Source organism: Eptatretus burgeri, chromosome 8 (assembly GCF_056783735.1).
Source record: "Eptatretus burgeri isolate ZD-2024b chromosome 8, Ebu_testis_v1, whole genome shotgun sequence".
Taxonomy (NCBI): Eukaryota; Metazoa; Chordata; class Myxini; order Myxiniformes; family Myxinidae; genus Eptatretus; species Eptatretus burgeri.
In genome coordinates this window covers 59,948,481-59,965,980 of record NC_140968.1, presented here as the reverse complement: position 1 = coordinate 59,965,980, position 17,500 = coordinate 59,948,481, and the positions used below count along the sequence as shown (strand labels likewise).

Below are 17,500 nucleotides of genomic sequence, written 5' to 3'. Positions count from 1 at the left end.
GTATCATTACTCCACCAGGTGAGCACCCAGTGGGATTGCTCCTATTCTTTTTTAACCTTGTGTTGATAAAATATCTGCTGCTTTTTACCAGAATTTATGGTTGTTTTTTATTAAGAAATTATCAAGGGGGTATAATTAACAGTGGGACAAATTATTATCACAGAAATGTATGGGGATATTCAATAAGGCCAACAAACAAGATACTCAAGAGTCAAACCCCTACCCCCCCCAAAAAAAAAATTATTGTTATTTTTGAATATATATATATATATATATATATATATATATATATATATATATATATATTTAAGAAATTACACCGCGTTAGAATTTTGGGCTTGTCTTGGACTGTTGTGTGAGCTGTCTGTTTGATCAAGTGAGTGAAGACTTGTCTGGTGTGGGTTTGATTACCCAAGCTGATCACTCTCGCAGATCCACACTTGGCAACCACGGGATGCCAAACACCCCTCATCATGAGTTGATGGAGGCCATGCCCCTGCCATCAAGGTGAAGGATATTGTGTCTCATTAACCCACACACGTGAAGTGAAAAGCAGGGTTAAGCAATTGGTTCACTTCTGTCTGTATGTCTATCTGTCTGTCTGTGTACAGACGTCACTCTATGATTGAGGACCAACTCGATTTAATTTGAATGTTATATTTTGAACACTGTAGAACACAAATCTGACGAGGAACCTACAGTTTAGCAAGACTTTGGCTCTGAATTTGGCAAATTGTGCGGAATCTCGTCCCAATCAAACATGCCCAGGGAGGAGTAAGATTTTTTTTCTTTTTCACTTTGTCTGTCTGTCTTACAGTCAAACAAAATCAAACAAAATTGAAAATCATTGCAAGCAGGAAAGTTACTGTTTTTAGTGACGTCATAAAGGACACAAAAAAACAGGCACAAACAAATAATGTAATGTGTTCAATAAGGCGGCGTCAAAGACGCTGCATCAATAGCGGCAAGCTTGCGAAAAAATGTTTTTTTTTTCTTTTCGTACAGCATTTAAAACTGTTTTATTTCAATTGAGTTATGTAGTTGACCACTGTAGGACACAAATCGCCTTATTGGCACTTTCAAAATCCTTTCGTTTAGCAGTACGTGGACAAAATATTGCGGCATTTAACGTCATCTCGACCAATCAAATTTGTCGCTCGAGGAGCCCACCCATGTCCGTTTTTCTCAAGACTGCGTGGGATAAAGTGTTCTATGAACTCCAGTTTAACGAACTTATTGAATGCCCTACATCTACCAGCTTCAAGGACTGACCTTTGAATGACAGGCCACAGACTTAAAGATCACCCTTACATTTGGTCTTTACATGCACATTCCTTAGGCCATTGTGTGTATGGGAAAGAGGTTGATGATAATTAATGTTCTAATTTTCATCCAATGGAAAGTGGATTTACATGCTATTTTACTTGAAGAGTATTGATGAAAGAGCATTGATCGAGTACAACTGATGAATCAGATGCACGCTCCCAGGGTGAATTTTCATGGAAAACAAATGTTTTCGTCGGCATTAGCCGATGGACGTTAAAAATCCCACAGTGTAATTCGCGAAGAGTAGGCGAGCTATTTTCGTCGGCAGCACCTTGAATAAATTACAAATTCTTGCTCAAACCTTCAAGGGGCATTCTACAAGACAGATTCGGACAAAACATGATGGCCAGGTTGGGTGTGTCAATGGAAGAATTTATTCGATTTTGGTGAAGATCCAGAACCAGATGCGGATCCTGATGCGGATCCTCAACACGCTGTGTCCCATCAGCGGCACAGCCTTGATCCCAGCAATGATGCCATCAGCAGCCACAGGCTACACATGGAATGAATGAATGAATTGATGTTTGGTGTAATCCTCCCAGGTAAGTTAAATGACCCGCTCTTTCCCAACTCCCTTAGCTGCCCGGTTGGAAGGTTTGCGCAGATAACGGGAATGCCAGATGAGACGAGTTTACACCCTCCTGCACCATTGCCCACAGTCACTTGCTTCTGACATCTCGGAGCGTAAAGGGTCTTAGTTTAGGGGAACCCCAAGAACAAAAGGGTGGGACTTTTTTCAGTCGACAAAACAGAGTACACGCAGCAATGGTACTTCGGTGCTTTGAATTGTCAAATGAATGCGTGAATCCATGTACGGCTGCACGGGTTGCGCTGCAGCAGCCTCGCACGGACATCTCAAAGTCTTTTCAGGCCATTGTGTGTAGAATTAACCCGGGCTTCAGGGAGGGTTAACCCCGCCGTTTAATGAGGCCTCGAATAGGGAATAATGCCTTGTTCGCGCACAATGATTCCGCGGGACGTGGGGGTCCTCGGCGACCCCGTCTCGCGGGATGAATGGCGCGCGCCACTCAATGGACCTTCCGCAGGGGCGCATTAGCAGCGCGGACGATAAGCTCGGGATAATTGCTGGCGGGTGCTGGATCCGGGCCCAATAAACCTGTGCTCTCCCATGTACGCGTTCCAACGTGGGACAAGATGAACGATTGAGGAATAAATTTGAAAGAGAGAAAGAGAGAAAGAGAGAGAAAGAGAGAGAAAGAGAGAGAAAGAGAGAAAGAGAGAAAGAGAGAGAAAGAGAGAAAGAGAGAGAAAGAGAAAGAGAGAGAAAGAGAGAAAGAGAGAGAAAGAGAGAAAGAGAGAGAAAGAGAGAAAGAGAGAAAGAGAGAGAAAGAGAGAAAGAGAGAAAGAGAGAGAGAAAGAGAGAGAGAGACACACAGAGACAGGCAGACACAGACACAGACACAGACAGAGACAGACAGGAAAAGCGGGTTGCCCCTGTTCGTGTTCCCATCTGAATGTGTGCGTTCGGACTCGCTGGGGGGAACCCAGGCTCAAATACCGTAATCACACGTGTGCTTGTCCATTGTCTGCTAATGTCCTTGTAATTCACGTAATAGTACACCGGTGTGTAGTCACGTGTTTGTCCTGCAGGCGATTCATCCACCAGCTCCTCCATTATAACCGTATCAACAGAAACAAACAAATAAATAAATGGTTTGATAACGTACACTCGTTATACGGTTATTACATAATAAAACACCATCGAACCACGTGAACATTTCTCCAGCAGTGTATTCTGATTGTCCAAGGTAAAAATATGTCTCGAAGTATAAATTACTGAACATCTTATCGGTTTTCTAAGAAAAGTACATAAATATACATTTGCAAGAAAAAAAAAAAAACACAAACTTTTCTTACATAATATATCTTTATAACTCTGTTAAAAAGTACATGTTCTAAGTGTACAATGAAGTGAAATGGTATGTTTTTGAAATAAAAGAATAAACGTAGTGACCGTACTAATCGTACTGTATGTACATGGACAGCCTTGCTTTGGTCGTGTCCACATCAAGGTGTGCAGCAGGTTGTTTCAATGTCCCACACAAATACAAAATATATATATATATATATATATATATATATATATATATATATATATATATATATATATATATAAACACAATGAGAGTTCTAATGGATAGTAGAGTAAACGAGCATTAAACTGTCCACGTTATTTGTAGATGTCCTAAAAGACAAGCTTGACAACTCTACAAACATTGCTCGGGACTTTTCAAAAGTTCATGTTGAAACTAGCGTAATGGTTCCATGTGGTGGAGCACAGAGCTCGGTTCTGCGCAGGCTTTGGGTCGATACCGTGTCTCGATTTGGGTCCTGCATTGGGATTCTGTGGTACTATATGGGGTCTCCATTTGCGCTAAACCTGTGAAAAGGGCAGCTGCTTTGGGTACGCTGATGGGATGGTATTCCCCATGGTTGTCCCAACGAGTCCAGAGCTTGCCTCGCTGTAGAGTGCAGAGCCTTGTCGCTTGCTGCTTCGGCAGCAACGCTGGTAAAAGTGCTTCCACGACTCCAGAGTCTTCCCCGACCACGTCCAGGCCCCAGACGTGATTCCCACTACCAGTGCCATAAAGTACTTGAGCATAAACACCTCGAATCCGGGTGCGGCCCCGGTGCGAGCCGCGTCCGAGCAGGGACACGTGAACGCACGCTCCCAGCGCGCGCGCCCGTCGTGCTCGTACAAGAGGCACGCCACGGCCACCGTGGCCGGCACCGTGTACAGCACCGTGAAGATCCCGATGCGTATCATCAGCTTTTCCAGCTTGTCCGTCTTCGTGCCTCCTTGCTTTATGGCGTTGCGGATGCGAAACAGTGAGACGAATCCCGCCAACAAGAAAAACGTTCCGAGACCCAGGTACACGACCAAAGGTGCCAGCACAAAACCTCGCAGTGTGTCCATGCTTTGGTTGCCCACCGAGCAGATGCCACCCACCGGGTCGCCGTCGACCGAGCTGAGCGCCAGCACGGCGATGCTCTTGATGCTCGGCACGAGCCAGGCCGCAAGGTGGAAATACTGCGCGTAGCTCGCAATCGCTTCGCTGCTCCACTTCTTCCCAGCAGCTAGAAACCAGGTGAAGGACAGCACGACCCACCAAATGGAACTTGCCATCCCAAAGAAGTAGGTGAGCAAAAAAACGACGGTGCACAGCGCGGGGCCCGTGCTTGCGTACAGCACGTGCTCGTGGTCTCCACTGCATGCGACGTTCTCGTGACCCGCGGCGAGGCGCACGAGGTACCCAGCCGAAACGAACAGGTAGCAAGCCGAAAGAAAGATGATTGGCCTTTCGGGGTACTTGAAGCGCTCCATGTCGATAAGAAATGTCGCCACCGTCGTGAAGGTGGCCAGGAAGCAAAGTATGGACCATAGACCGATCCAGAAGGAGATGAAGGTCCTCTCCTCGGAGCTAAAGTATGGCGCGTGGCAGGGCATTGCGCAGTTCCCAAGAGAACCCGTTTGAACACGGTTATAGAGTACGTGTCTGTCGCTCAATAAAGCTACCAGAGGAGGTTTGCAATCGCAGTGTGCCTCGCCGCAGCCTCGTCCTGGTGAAAGGACTCCTTGACGTGAAGCTCCTCGATTGTAACTTCTTCTTGAGACCTCCGTGACCCGGGCCACGCGTGGCCCGGGAGTGGTGAGATGCTCGCTGCGGTTGTAATCCATACAAAGACTGTCAGGGTCTTTGTCCGGGTCATCTTGAGCCGGTAGTTGGTCGCACCGCATACGGTCGGGCCAAGCAAAGCCGTATTGACGCATCAGTGGTGCACAACCGGCCTTGGCTCGCTCACAGACGGAGCGGCACGGAGGAAGTGGCTTCTTGTAGTCCTCGAGGCAGATGGGGGTGTACATGCTGCAGAGGAAGAAGCGCAAATCAGCGGAGCACTGGATCTCTACGAGCGGCCAAAACTGGTGCACCTCGAGTCCAGCCTCATCTTGTGAATCGTGGTTGAAGGCATTGGGCATGTACGTGTGGTTGTAGCCGATGCCACGACACATGGGCACCGTGATGTCCTGGCACACAAGGTCCTTGACGGCCGCAGCGCGGTACATCGCGAGACAGAGCGACGTGACCAAGGCAATCTGAAAGTCCATTTCTGCTGAGGAGGGGTATGGAGGGTGTGCTGGTAGATAACGGAGAGAGAGTTGTTCGTCCTTTAGGAGCAGACACCTTGCATCATTCAGTGCATTAAATAAATGCGAACTGCTCTTCTTAAAGTTAAACTTGATGGGTAAAAAATAAAAACCATATATAAAGGACATCACACGCACATGTTGTGGCCGTGGCTCCAGACAGACACGCACACACCACCGACTTCTGGGTGTCCGAACTGTGGCGCTCGGGGACCCTGGGCCCGCACAACAAGAAGAGTGAGCCCCTCCACCCCGGAGCCTTGCTCACCAATGGGCTACAAGGAGAGGTGGAGCTCAAACCGCGGCGGGAGGCGAACCCCTCGCTCTCCACTCAATGGTCCTGTAATTGCTCAATTAATGTTGAATTTGACGGAAAGAAGATTAAATCCTTGCCTTAAGCTGCCCTTAAGCCTGTTCGGTAATGCCACCAAAATCTGGGCGTCCACTGCTTGCTTTTAAACATCTGTTAAGGAACGCGGCAAGAAAGCTGATGCGCCTGTTAATACCATGCAGAGCCACTGGTTGGTTTCATTAATTACATTGTCGCCTTGGATCCCCCCCTACCCCCAGCCTCCCTGCCTCCCACCCCTACCCCCACTTCCGACCACACTCTCCCAACCTCCCATGCCTTGCCCATCCCCCCACACTGACTCCAACTTCCACACCCCACCTACAACCACCCTCCCTAGTGTCCATCCCCCATATCTTCTCCAACCTCACTGTAAACTACCCCCCCCACATTCCCCAAACTCCCTGCCTCCCATGCCACCGGTTCCCTTGCCCCCCCCCCCCCAATGCCTTCCCAAACTCCCACATCCACACTTCCCCCACCCCGTTCAAGCCTGATCTCACCATACGCACTCTCCCATGTTGCAGTCTCCCACTCATGCACCTACCCTACCCCTCCATGCGTCTCCACCCCCCATCCTCCACGCTTTCCCCTGCCTCCCACCCCATCCTATTCTCCTCTCACGCCTCCCCTCCCACCGCCCCCACCTCCAACTCCCCTGCTTCCACCCCCCACAATGGTTTACAAGTCTAGTGCTTCCACCCCCCAGCTCCCCCGCCCCCTCCTCAACACGGTCTATCGCCTGGTCTATCGAGAAGATGACACACTTCCACGCTTCACCTCCACTTGAACAGAGATTTACAGGATAAACACAAGTTCCATGACTTTCTCCCAATGGCCGATAAAAACTTTCTGATGCAGTGTGGGTGGAACAGCGACCAGGTCCAAATCCGGGCCAACCATGCGGCATGCATAGCACCGTGCTGAGTGAGCTTCAGCCTTCGCGGCACATGAAAAGCGCTCACGAAGCGGCGATCGTTGGTGTATGCTGGTCAAAGAAGTGCTCCCATCGCAGCTGGGAAGGCGAAGCGCACAAAGGGACTAATTGGGCCCGAGCGACATGAAAGGACGCAGAGTGACGGACTATGGCAGCGTAAAGAGCCAAGCGATGCCCATTAGAGTCCTTCATCTCAAAGAATGGAAAAAAAGATGAAGATCTGCATCGGAAGAGATCTTCTGGCTGTTGGTCGGATGGCGTCATCACCGCTGCACCCTTGGGTACAATGGATCGATGATAATTCAGATTTGAACACAGTATCTGAATTTCCTCGAGGTAATAGGGTGTAGCAAATGGAAAAACTCACGAATTGCATTGTAGGTGTAAATTAGGCCAGTTATTATGCAGGACTCAACTCGCGACTTGCCAAAACTTGGACCATCATGGCTCGTAATTAGGAGTTGGATACGAGAGCTTGTGGCTTAAAACCCATCCGATGGACTTGTATTGGGCGATTCCAGTGTGATCATAATACTTTCAAATATTCAACCTGTTGAGGTGTTGTCATGACCCTCATGGTTTTCTGCCAATTCTAGAAGGTCCGACGGAGAAGGGCCAATTACGAGCTATTCGCAAGGGCTCCTCGGATGGATATGCCTCTTTTGACGACCTCAATTGCGAGAATAATTTGAGTGTTTTTGCAAGGCTAAAGTGATCAACCTTTACCTGTGAAATATGCGAGATGAAAAGGAACAAAAAGGATTGAGGGAGTTGTACACAAAATATAGAGGTCCCATGATCAATCTACCGATGTAAAACACATTGCGTATTTGGGTGTTTGTATATTTGTCTGTCCCTCTTCATTAGGATGACTTCAAAAGGGTTTTAAAGACTAATCTTTTCACACTACTGTGTGTTCACTCTGGTCTATTTTAAAGGATAAAAAATCTCGAAAAAAATTATTCATAAAAGAGTAATTACATCTCTTCTATTGGAAATGTAGACGGTGACTTGGAAACGGTCTCAAAGGTGGTGTACAGAAGCGATTTTATAAAATAATAAATACAAGGCGCAGGGAGGTGAAATTTGCTGCGCATGACGCGTAACGTTGCGTAGAGTCAAACAAGTGTTTATTTATGTCCGGAAGATATCTAATAAATAAGGAAGATGAAAGCACACCTGACACTAGGCCGAGGCTTCAAATTTTGGCACACGCAAGAGGCTGTAATGGCAAAATAAAACGTCCCAGAAGATAAAGAAAATAGGATCACATTTGTATATGTAGTGTTTTTAAATAATGCTTCTTGCTATGAAACATCATATCTTCCAGTCTGATTATTTCAAATTTAATAATGCCAACAAGTCATTTTTGACATGCTTTTATACTCGTGTTCTTGATAAATTTATAAAAATATAATTTAAATATATAATAAATTTATAATCTCAAGCAATTAAAAAAAAAAAAACTCCAGTCACGTGATGATTGCCAGCTGTTTATGAACATTCATGTTTATTCGCACAAAATGAAAATCATTCACTTTGTGTGAATTTCACTTGAAGAGAGCACAACGCAAAGCTTTGTGGTTTTGTTTTTAGTCTGTTTTATGGTAATGGCCTTCAAATGTCTCTGTTTATGTCTACATTGAAGTTTTGTCGTCCTAAGCATATTTTTAAATAATGTTTGTGCACATCTCCTTGAAACGTCTATATAAATGCAACGTTGTTTTTTTCAATTTGTTCATTGAAATTCCCCCCAAACAAGGATGAAAGGTACTCAAGGTTTCTGGGTTGTATACAGTACGTGCTGTAGTGGGTAATCACACTGACTCCAGTCTGCCGATTCCCCAAAAATTGCCGATATCAGCCAATCACGTGTGTGTGTGTCTGTGTCTGTGTCTGTGTCTGTGTCTGTGTCTGTGTCTGTGTCTGTGTCTGTGTCTGTGTGTGTTTTGTTAATAAAGCGTAACATATTCTCTCTGCTAATTCCCATACCCCACCCTTCTCTCTCTGTCCCATCCTCGCTCCGACCCTTCTAATACAGTTTAGCACCCTCCCACACATCTCTCTCTCTGTTTCCGAACGTGTCTGGGCCGTGATTATGTCCAGACAGTGTTTGTCACCAGAAGTTCTGGGCAGTGTTTATTTCCGTACATGTCAGGGCGGTGTTTGTTTTCGGATGTGTCAAGGCAGTGTTTATGTCTGGGAGATGTTTGTCTCGGGATGTGTCCATGTTTGTCTCCAGACATGTCCGGGCAGTGTTTGTTTGTCTCCGGACTTGTCCAAGCGGTGTTTGTTTGTCTCCGGACCTGTGCAGGCGGTGTTTATTTGTCTCCGGAGCTGTCTGGGTGGTGTTTGTTTGTCTCTAGACCTGTCCGGGCGGTGTTTGTTTGTCTCCGGACCTGTCCAGATGGTGTTTGTCTCAGGACGTGTTGAGGCGGTGTTTATGTCTCGGCGATGTTTGTCTCTGGACGGGTCCATGTTTGCCTCCAAACATGTCGGGGTGGTGTTTGTCTCCGGATGTGTCCATGTTTTTCTCCGGATGTGTCCATGTTTTTCTCTGGACCTGTCAAGGCAGTGCTTGTTCATCTCCGGACCTATCCTGGTAAGATAAGATAGCATAAGATAACCGTCATCCACCTTCAGTAGCGGAAGTAATTTGAACTGCACTCGGTAGAGCGAGTGCATGCTGCTCACCAACACCAGGCTGAACAGTTTACTTTTTGTTTAAAACTGATAGCCCGGATTTGGATCTGAAACAAAGTTGAATCGGCTTGTTCTTGTCACCTACCCAACTTATCCACCTGGTTTTGTCACAAGTTGTCCATAATTTTTGGAAAAATTTATTCTATATAATTTGTAGTTCCGTAACTTTTTGATCATTATTATTTTTAAAATAATTGAAAAAAAAAATTTTAAACAATTTTTGCAGGCCATTCTAACCTTACAGATATGTCACTCTTTCAATCAGGGCACTCCTCAACACCGGAAACATTCTCCTTTCCTATCATCACACTAACACCTCTTCCAAACCCGTCAATTCTTGTACCTCCCCCTGCCCGCTCCCTTCTTCACCATACCTCTACCAAATCTCATTCTTCCCCTCTCCCCACCTCTCCCATCACCCTCCTGCACCTTGGCTGTGGCTGCTCTCGCCGTCTTCTACCCTCCCTCTCAAAGCTGCCCTCTCAACCCTCCCTTGCAAAGCAACCTTCACACTCTTCCCCTTCTCAAAAACTCCCCCCTCACCCTTCTCCCTCAACTCTCCCACCTCACCCTTCTCCCTCAACTCTTCCACCTCACCCTTCTCCCTCAATTCTCCCCTCTCACCCTTCTCCCTCCAATCTCCCCCCTCACTCCCCCCTCTCAAAATTCCCCACCCCCACCTCCTCACATCCACAAAGGTGCCTCCTTCCCCCACCCTCTCTCTTCCACCTCATCATTTCACCTCCTCCAATCTCCAACTGCCCTCTGCCCCCTCCCTTATTACTCCCCATGGTACCTCACCCCAGCATCACTGAGCCTTTTCTCCTTCTAATCTGGCCTTCTCCCCAAGCTCTTCTGCAATCCCCTACACTCTTTCAATAACTCTCCTTACCCCACCTCCTCCCTCGTCCTCCCCTCCCCCCTCCCCTCCCCTCCCGTGCACCCAAAACCTGCTCCCCTCCCTCTTCCTTAACAGTGTGGACCTCAAACATCCGGGGGCTTCACTCAAACCTGATATCTCTCCTTACAGGTTGCCACTGACAAACCAGACATAATCTGCTTAACAGAAACTTTCCTCCTTCAAGACGTCTCTGACTCCCAAGTATCTCTCCCCGGTTACTCCCTCCTCCGGTATGACAGACCTGAGCCTCGTCCTGGTGGAGGAGTTGTTCTCTTCATCAAAGACTCTATTCCTGCACTGCCCCCTCTCCCTGACACCCCCAGAAATACCTCTGGCTTCAGCTTCCCCTCCACTCCCACCTCATGTTCATATGTGCGTTGTTCCATCCACCAAACAGTGATGACTCCAGGAACATCTCGCTCTCCAAAAACATGGAGCATCTTCTATCCTCTCATCCCAACTCTCTCTTCCTCATATATGGTGACTTCAATAGTCATCATGCCAGTTGGCTGGGTGTGGGTACCTCTCTCACTTGCCATGGCACTTCAGCAAAAGACTTATGTGACTCATTGGGACTGACACAAGATGTCAACTTCCTGACCCAGATCTCAACCAATGGTACTCCATCTCTTCTGGATCTGATTTTGACCAATTTCCCTGAAAATATCTGCTGTTCTTCCTCCGCTCCAATTGGTTCTTCTGACAACGTGCTTGTCAAAGTGGACATCTCTCTGGCTGTAATTGGAGAACCACATCAAGTGCTGTCGAGTCTGGCATTTCACTCAAGCCGACTGGTAGGGTCTCCCGGCAGCCATCAAACTTCCAGACTGGTTTCATATCTCCACTTCCTCTGACATCAACTCATCCTGGGAATTTTTTCAGTGAAACTTGCTCTCTCTCTCTCATGCACATGTTTATCCCATCTCGTCTTGAGTTGTCCCACCCTTCCTACTGCCCATGGTACACTGAAGCATGTGGTGAGGCAGTTGTCCTGAAACAACTTGCCTTCACCTTATTGAAGGCTAACCCAACTGAAGGCAATCTCAGTTCCTTCCACAAAGCTCCTCAGGAGACCTTCAGGAGAGCCAGAAAACAACATCTTTCAAATCTCAAGTTTGAACTCCGAAACCTCTCTCCCTCTTCTAAATCCTGGTGCTGTCTAGTTAAGTCTGTTTCTGATGTATGTTCCCCCTCCACTCCCCCTTACCTCAAATGGCCCAACAGCTGACACGGCACGTGAAAAGGCTGAATGCCTAAACTCTGTGTTTGCTTCTAAATCTTGTGTCCCAAACCCATCGCTTTCTGTCCCCACCTTACCCAGTCGCACCCTGGACTGTGTCCTCTTCTCCTGACAAGGTGGAGAGTTTGTTGTCAAACCTCAACTCTGATTCTGCAACCGGTCAAGATGGCATCAGCCCACATGTCTGAAAAACTTGCTTTGCTCCTCTTGCTCACCCTCTCTCTGTTCTATTCACCCTCTCATTTGCTCAAGGTCATCTGCCATCTGCTTAGAAATGAGCAAAATTACTGCCCTGCATGAAAAGGTGCAAAAACAGATCCCTGCAACTACAGACCAATCACTCTTCTCCCAATCATCAACAAGGTTATGCGATCAATTACGGCTTCAGACAATAAATCCTTCCTCTTCTCCAATGGCTTGATTTTCGATCATCAATTTGGATTCAGACCAGGTCACTCTACCATGGATAAGCTGCTTCTGCTCGCCCAACAATGGATGGAGATGCTCATTTGAAGATATGAAAGCAGAGCCATCTCCCAAGACATAACGCGTGCCTTCGATAAGGTCTGGCATCATGCCTTGCTCACGAAACTCTCTTCCTATGGTATCCAAGGACATCTCCACTCATGGCTTACAGACTTCCTCTTCTGTCAGAGCCAACGTGTGGCCCTTAATGGAGTTCTCTCATCCCCTCTTCCTGTCCAGGCTGGAGTTCCTCAAGGCAGCGTTCTGGGCCCTGTTCTTTTTCTGGTTTTCATCAATGATCTCTCTGACTCTCTGGAAAATCCTCTTTATCTCTTTGCTGATGACTCCACCCTCTGCCGTACCTCAGCTCAGATCAGCAAGCAGCAGCCCCTTCACTCTCTGCAGATCTGGATAAAATTACAAGCTGGTTTAACACTTGGAACATGTCTTTCAACCCTGAAAAAATCTCACACTCTCACTATGTCTGTCCGAAAGGACCATCTGGAACCCCCCCCCCCCCAATCTAGTTTCTCAACAATGCCCTTGAAGAAGTCCTTTTGTACAAGCTTCTGCATCTCACTATCCGTGATGATCTTTCCTGGGAAAGCCACATTCCCAAGCTGGCCTACAAAGCCAGTTGCTGACTGGGCATCCTCCATCATGCAAAGTCCTTTCTTGGCCCACCTGAGCTCTTGACCACATTCAAAGCTTTTGTCTGCAGCTTGATGGAGTACTGTTATCCCCTCTGGGATGGTGCTCCTACCTCTCACCTTTCTCAGCTTCACGATGTGGAAACCAAGGCATTTAGGATCTTTGGTATCTCCTATGATGAGACTGAGTCTTTGGGTCTCTCACTCTCTCACTGAGGGCAGGCCGGTGGTCTTTCTGTCTACTACCATCTCCTCTCCAGCCTCGCCCCCCCTTCCCTGCTCTGTCTGAGATCTGCCTCCCCCCCATGTTTCTGCAGGCCACTCAAGGTCCTCTATCAACCTCCTTCTGGTAAAACTACCAAAATGAAGAATCACTGCTCACCTTCACTCTTTCATTCCTCTTTTTCCCCACCATCGGAACAAACTCCCACACTCTCTCCAATCCCACTCTTCCCTCGAGATCTTAAAACAGCTGTTCACCACCACCTCTTATCTTCCCCCATCCAAAAGCACGATATTTTCTGCTCTCACTAATCCACCCCAAACCCACCTCCTTCAAATTCCCTGCTTTCCTTCCTGAAATTTCCTGTCGTGTAAGATCCTGAAAGTTCCTGAAGTGGCCATCTTGTTTTCCCTGTGTACCCCGCCCCATCCCTCTCCATTCCACAGATCTCCTCATGTCTCTGTTCTCCACTGTGTTTTTCCTTCCCTCTCCCAAGAGATTATATTATATGCTTGAGAGAAGACTTTTACAAGGAAATTATGCGCAGGAGGAGGCCATTTGGCCCATCATGCCTGCACCACACCGATACCAGATTTAATAAATCCGTCAATACCCCTTCCCTACATGTGCAGCCTTTTGGTTGCGATACTGGTACTCATTTTGCCGACCTTGGAAGGATGACAGGCTGAGTCAAACCCCCAGGTTTATTCATTGGCCAATGGGGATTTGAACTCAGGACCCCAGGATCTCAAGCCACCACCCTAACCACGAAGCCAACACCAATTTAATATGATTGTTGCATGTTTTACTTTTGTTTGGGAGATAAGACCCCTTAAGATCCCGAAGGCCCCAAAGACCCTCAATACCACTGAATTCCCCAAACACCGTTAACGCATTTAAAACTCCGAATACCCCAAAGACTGTTAAGATGCTAAAGATCCCGAAGACATTTTAAGACCCTGAAGATTCCTCAGACCCTTATGCCTTTTGGTCAGGTCAGGTCAGGTATGGGAGCATGTGCCAGAACAGCGCGTCGCTGCGTCCACTTTCCGCCGGTACTCCAGGGGCCTCCGTCTGGCCATCCCCCAGGCAGATGCCAGGCCCATCCCCATCTCCTTGAGATGATGGTCAACATGTTGCAACCATGAGGCACGTGGTCGGCCCACTGGCCTCCTCCACTCATGAGACTCCCTCGCTGAGAGAATCTGGTGAGCAGGATCAGCGTCAGGAAAACGAGCCACATGTCCATACAGCCGCAACTGACGCCCACGGACTATGCAGGTAACAAATCTCATCCGAGTCTCTCTCAGCAACCGCTCGTTGGACACAAAATCCGACCAGCGATAGCCAAGGATTCTCCGAAGAGACCTGGTACCAAAGGAATTAAGTCTCCGTCTCAGATCCTTGGTCAGAGTCCAAGTCTCGCATCCATAGAGCAAGACTGGAAGTACCAAGGACCTGAAGACTCAGACTTTCGTCCTCCCGCACAGGTACCGGCAGCGCTACACCCCATGATCCAGTGAATCCATGACTCCCCAGGCCCGACCCAGACGTCTATTGACCTCTGACTCGCAGCCAGCAGACACATGAATATCACTGCCAAGGTAAGTGAATCTCTCCACGACCTCAACATCCTCACCACAAACAGACACAGACAGGACAGCAGCATCAAAGATGTCACCGAAAGCCTGGATCTTAGTTTTGACCCAAGAAACCCGTAATCCCAACGGCTCCAACTCCTCATTCAGCACCTCGAGTGCCCCCAAGATGATGTCTAAAGTCTCCGCAAAGATGACTGCATCATCTGCAAAATCAAGGTCTGAGATCTTGACATTCCCAAACGATGCACCACAACTTGATCTCTCCGACATCCTCCCTAGAATCCAGTCCATACAAGTGTTGAAAAGTGTGGGGGCAAGTACACATCCCTGACGAACTCCAGCAACAACTGGAAATAAGTCAGAGATGGCACCACCACACTTCACAGCACTCTCAGTACCAGAGAAGAGTTCAGACATCAGATCGATCAGTTTTGGTGGCACCCCACGAAGACCAAGAATCCTCTGGAGGACATCCCGATTCACTGAATCGAACGCTTTACAGAGATCAACATAGGCTGCAAGCAGCCCCTGCCGAAACTCTCGTCTGCGTTCGGTGAGGACACGAAGTGCAAGTATACGGTCAATCATTGACCTCTTTGGTGTAAAGCCTGACTGCTCTGGACGCTGGTGCTCAAGCAGATGGTGGCGAACCCTATCAAGAATTATCCGAGCAAAGACCTTGCCCGGCACTGAGAGCAGCGTCACCCCTCGGTAGTTGTTGCAGTCTTGGCGATCACCCTTCCTTTTCCAGAGAGGGACAACAAGGCCCCTCTTCCAGTCAGTTGGGATAATGCCTGTGTTCCAGGCAGAGCACAAAACTGCATGCAACGACACGAGTGCAGCATTTCCACCAGCCTTGAGAAGTTCGGCATGGATGCCACAGATCCCTGGAGCTTTGCCCCGTTTCAACTGGTTCACCGCAGCCCGTGTTTCCACAAGCGAAGGTGGACCATAGTTGATTCGAGGGTCAGCAACAGGGATTGTAACACCCTTGACGTCCAACTCGACAGCTGGGGGATCAGCCTGGTACAACCGCTCAAAGTAACCGGCCCAGCGGGCCTTCACTTCAGACTCCTCTGTCAAGAGCCTACCACTCTCTGCTCGAACTGCAGTGCTCCGAGGGATGGGCTTGGATGAACGTAATGCACAAATTCCCCTGTAAGCGGGACGAGAATCACCTGTCCACAGGTGATGCTCTACCCCCTCACAGATTCCTCGCACATAGGCCTCCTTTTCCACCCTCAGTGCACGTACAGTTTTACGCCTCAGCTCCCTGAACAGCTCAGCTCTGCCATTCAGCCTGGCCCTGCGACTCTGGTCAATGGTATCGAGTGTCCCTAGAGAGACAAAATTCTTCTTTGCCCTGCGGTGAGCTCCAAGGCATCTACCGGCAACATCAAGGACGGTGGTCTTGAAGGCACTCCACAACTCTTCGGGACCCCCCAAAGCACCCAGAGCCCCCAAGTGTCCACTCAGCCTGTTCGCAAACTCCTCAGCTACTCTCTCATCCCTGAGCTTGGCAACATCCAGCCTCGGCTGGGATGGTACCATTCTCCAGGATTTAAGGTGCAGCTTTAGAGTTGCTACAACAAGCCTGTGGTCAGTATTGAGGAACTGAGCACTCCGGTAGACCCTGCTGCTCTGGATCATCCTCCAACGATCGTCAATGAGGACATGGTCAATCTCCTTTGCCACACCGCCAGCGTTGGAATACCAAGTCCAGCGATGAAGCCTTTTGAAGACCCTCAATACCCCCAGACACTTTAGACCTCAAAGACCCTTTTGAGCCGGAGCACATAGAAGACCCTTCAGACCCTTTAAGACCTCGAATATCACGAAGTTCTTAAATAAATGTTTTCTTATAAACAATGTCAAGGCTCATATAAGAGCTAACACAGAGAATGTATGACAAGGGGAGCAGCAGACAAGAGGGGTGGGATAGGAAAGCACAAAATAGTGGGGAATAAACACATGAGGAGATGTGTGGAAGGGAGAGGGATGGGGCGGGGTACACTAGGTAAACAAGATGGACATTACAGGGACTTTCAGGAAGGAAAGCAGGGAATATGAAGGAGTTCGGTTTGGAATGGATTCACGGGGGTAGAAAAGATCATAGTTTTGGATGGGGGAAGGTAAGAGGTGGTGGTGAACAGCTGTTTTGAAGATCTAGAGGGAAGAGTGGGAATTGAGAGTGTGTTGGAGTTTGTTCCAAAGGTGGGGACAAAGAGGAATGAAAGAGTGACGGTGAGCAGTGATTCTTCATTTTGGTAGTTTTACCAGAAGGGGGTTGCTGGCAGACCTTGAGTGGCCTGCAGAAACATGGGGTGGGGGAAGACAAGAGATGGTGGTGAATAAATATCTTGAAGACCTGGAGGGAAGAGAGGGATTGAAGTGTATGTGGGAGTTTGTTTCAAAGGTGGGGAAAAAGAGGAATGAAAGAATGAAGGTGAGCAGTGGTTCTTCATTTTGGTAGTTTAATCAGAAGGGGGTTGCTCGCAGACATTGAGTGCCCTGTGGAAATATGGGTGGGACAGATAGCAGACAGATTAGTGGGGCAAGGCCGGAGAGGAGACAGTGGAAGACAAAAAGACCATCACCCTGCTTGCGGTGAGAGAGTGAGAGACCCAAAGACTCGGCCTCATCGCTGGAGATACAAATGATCTAAAATGCCTTGGTTTCCACAGCGTGAAGCCAAGAAAGGTGAGAGGCGGGAGCACCAGCCCAGAGAAAAAGCAGCACTCCATCAGGCTGTGGATGAAAGCTATGTGCGTGGTCAGGAGCTCAGGTGTGTCAAGGAAGGACTTTGCACGCCGTTGGATGCCAAATTGGCAACTGGCTTTGGAAGCCAGTTTGGAGATGGGGCTTTCCCAGGAAAGATCATGGCAGATAGTGAGGCCCAAAAGTTTGAATGAAAGGATTTCTTCAAGAGGATTGTTG

General features: G+C 48.1%; 1 protein-coding gene across 1 annotated transcript; it reads right to left on the bottom strand.

Moving 5' to 3' along the window:
• Positions 1 to 2,754: 2,754 nt before the first annotated feature.
• Positions 2,755 to 5,967, bottom strand: LOC147021834 (frizzled-8-like). The gene is made up of 2 exons (XM_085892234.1): positions 5,633 to 5,967; positions 2,755 to 5,484 (listed from the first exon to the last, which is right to left on the bottom strand). Exon 2 carries the CDS (start codon positions 5,453 to 5,455, stop codon positions 3,722 to 3,724), a length of 1,734 nt encoding a protein of 577 aa, XP_085748360.1. The 5' UTR covers positions 5,456 to 5,484; positions 5,633 to 5,967; the 3' UTR covers positions 2,755 to 3,721.
• Between the last annotated feature and the right edge of the window lie 11,533 nt (positions 5,968 to 17,500).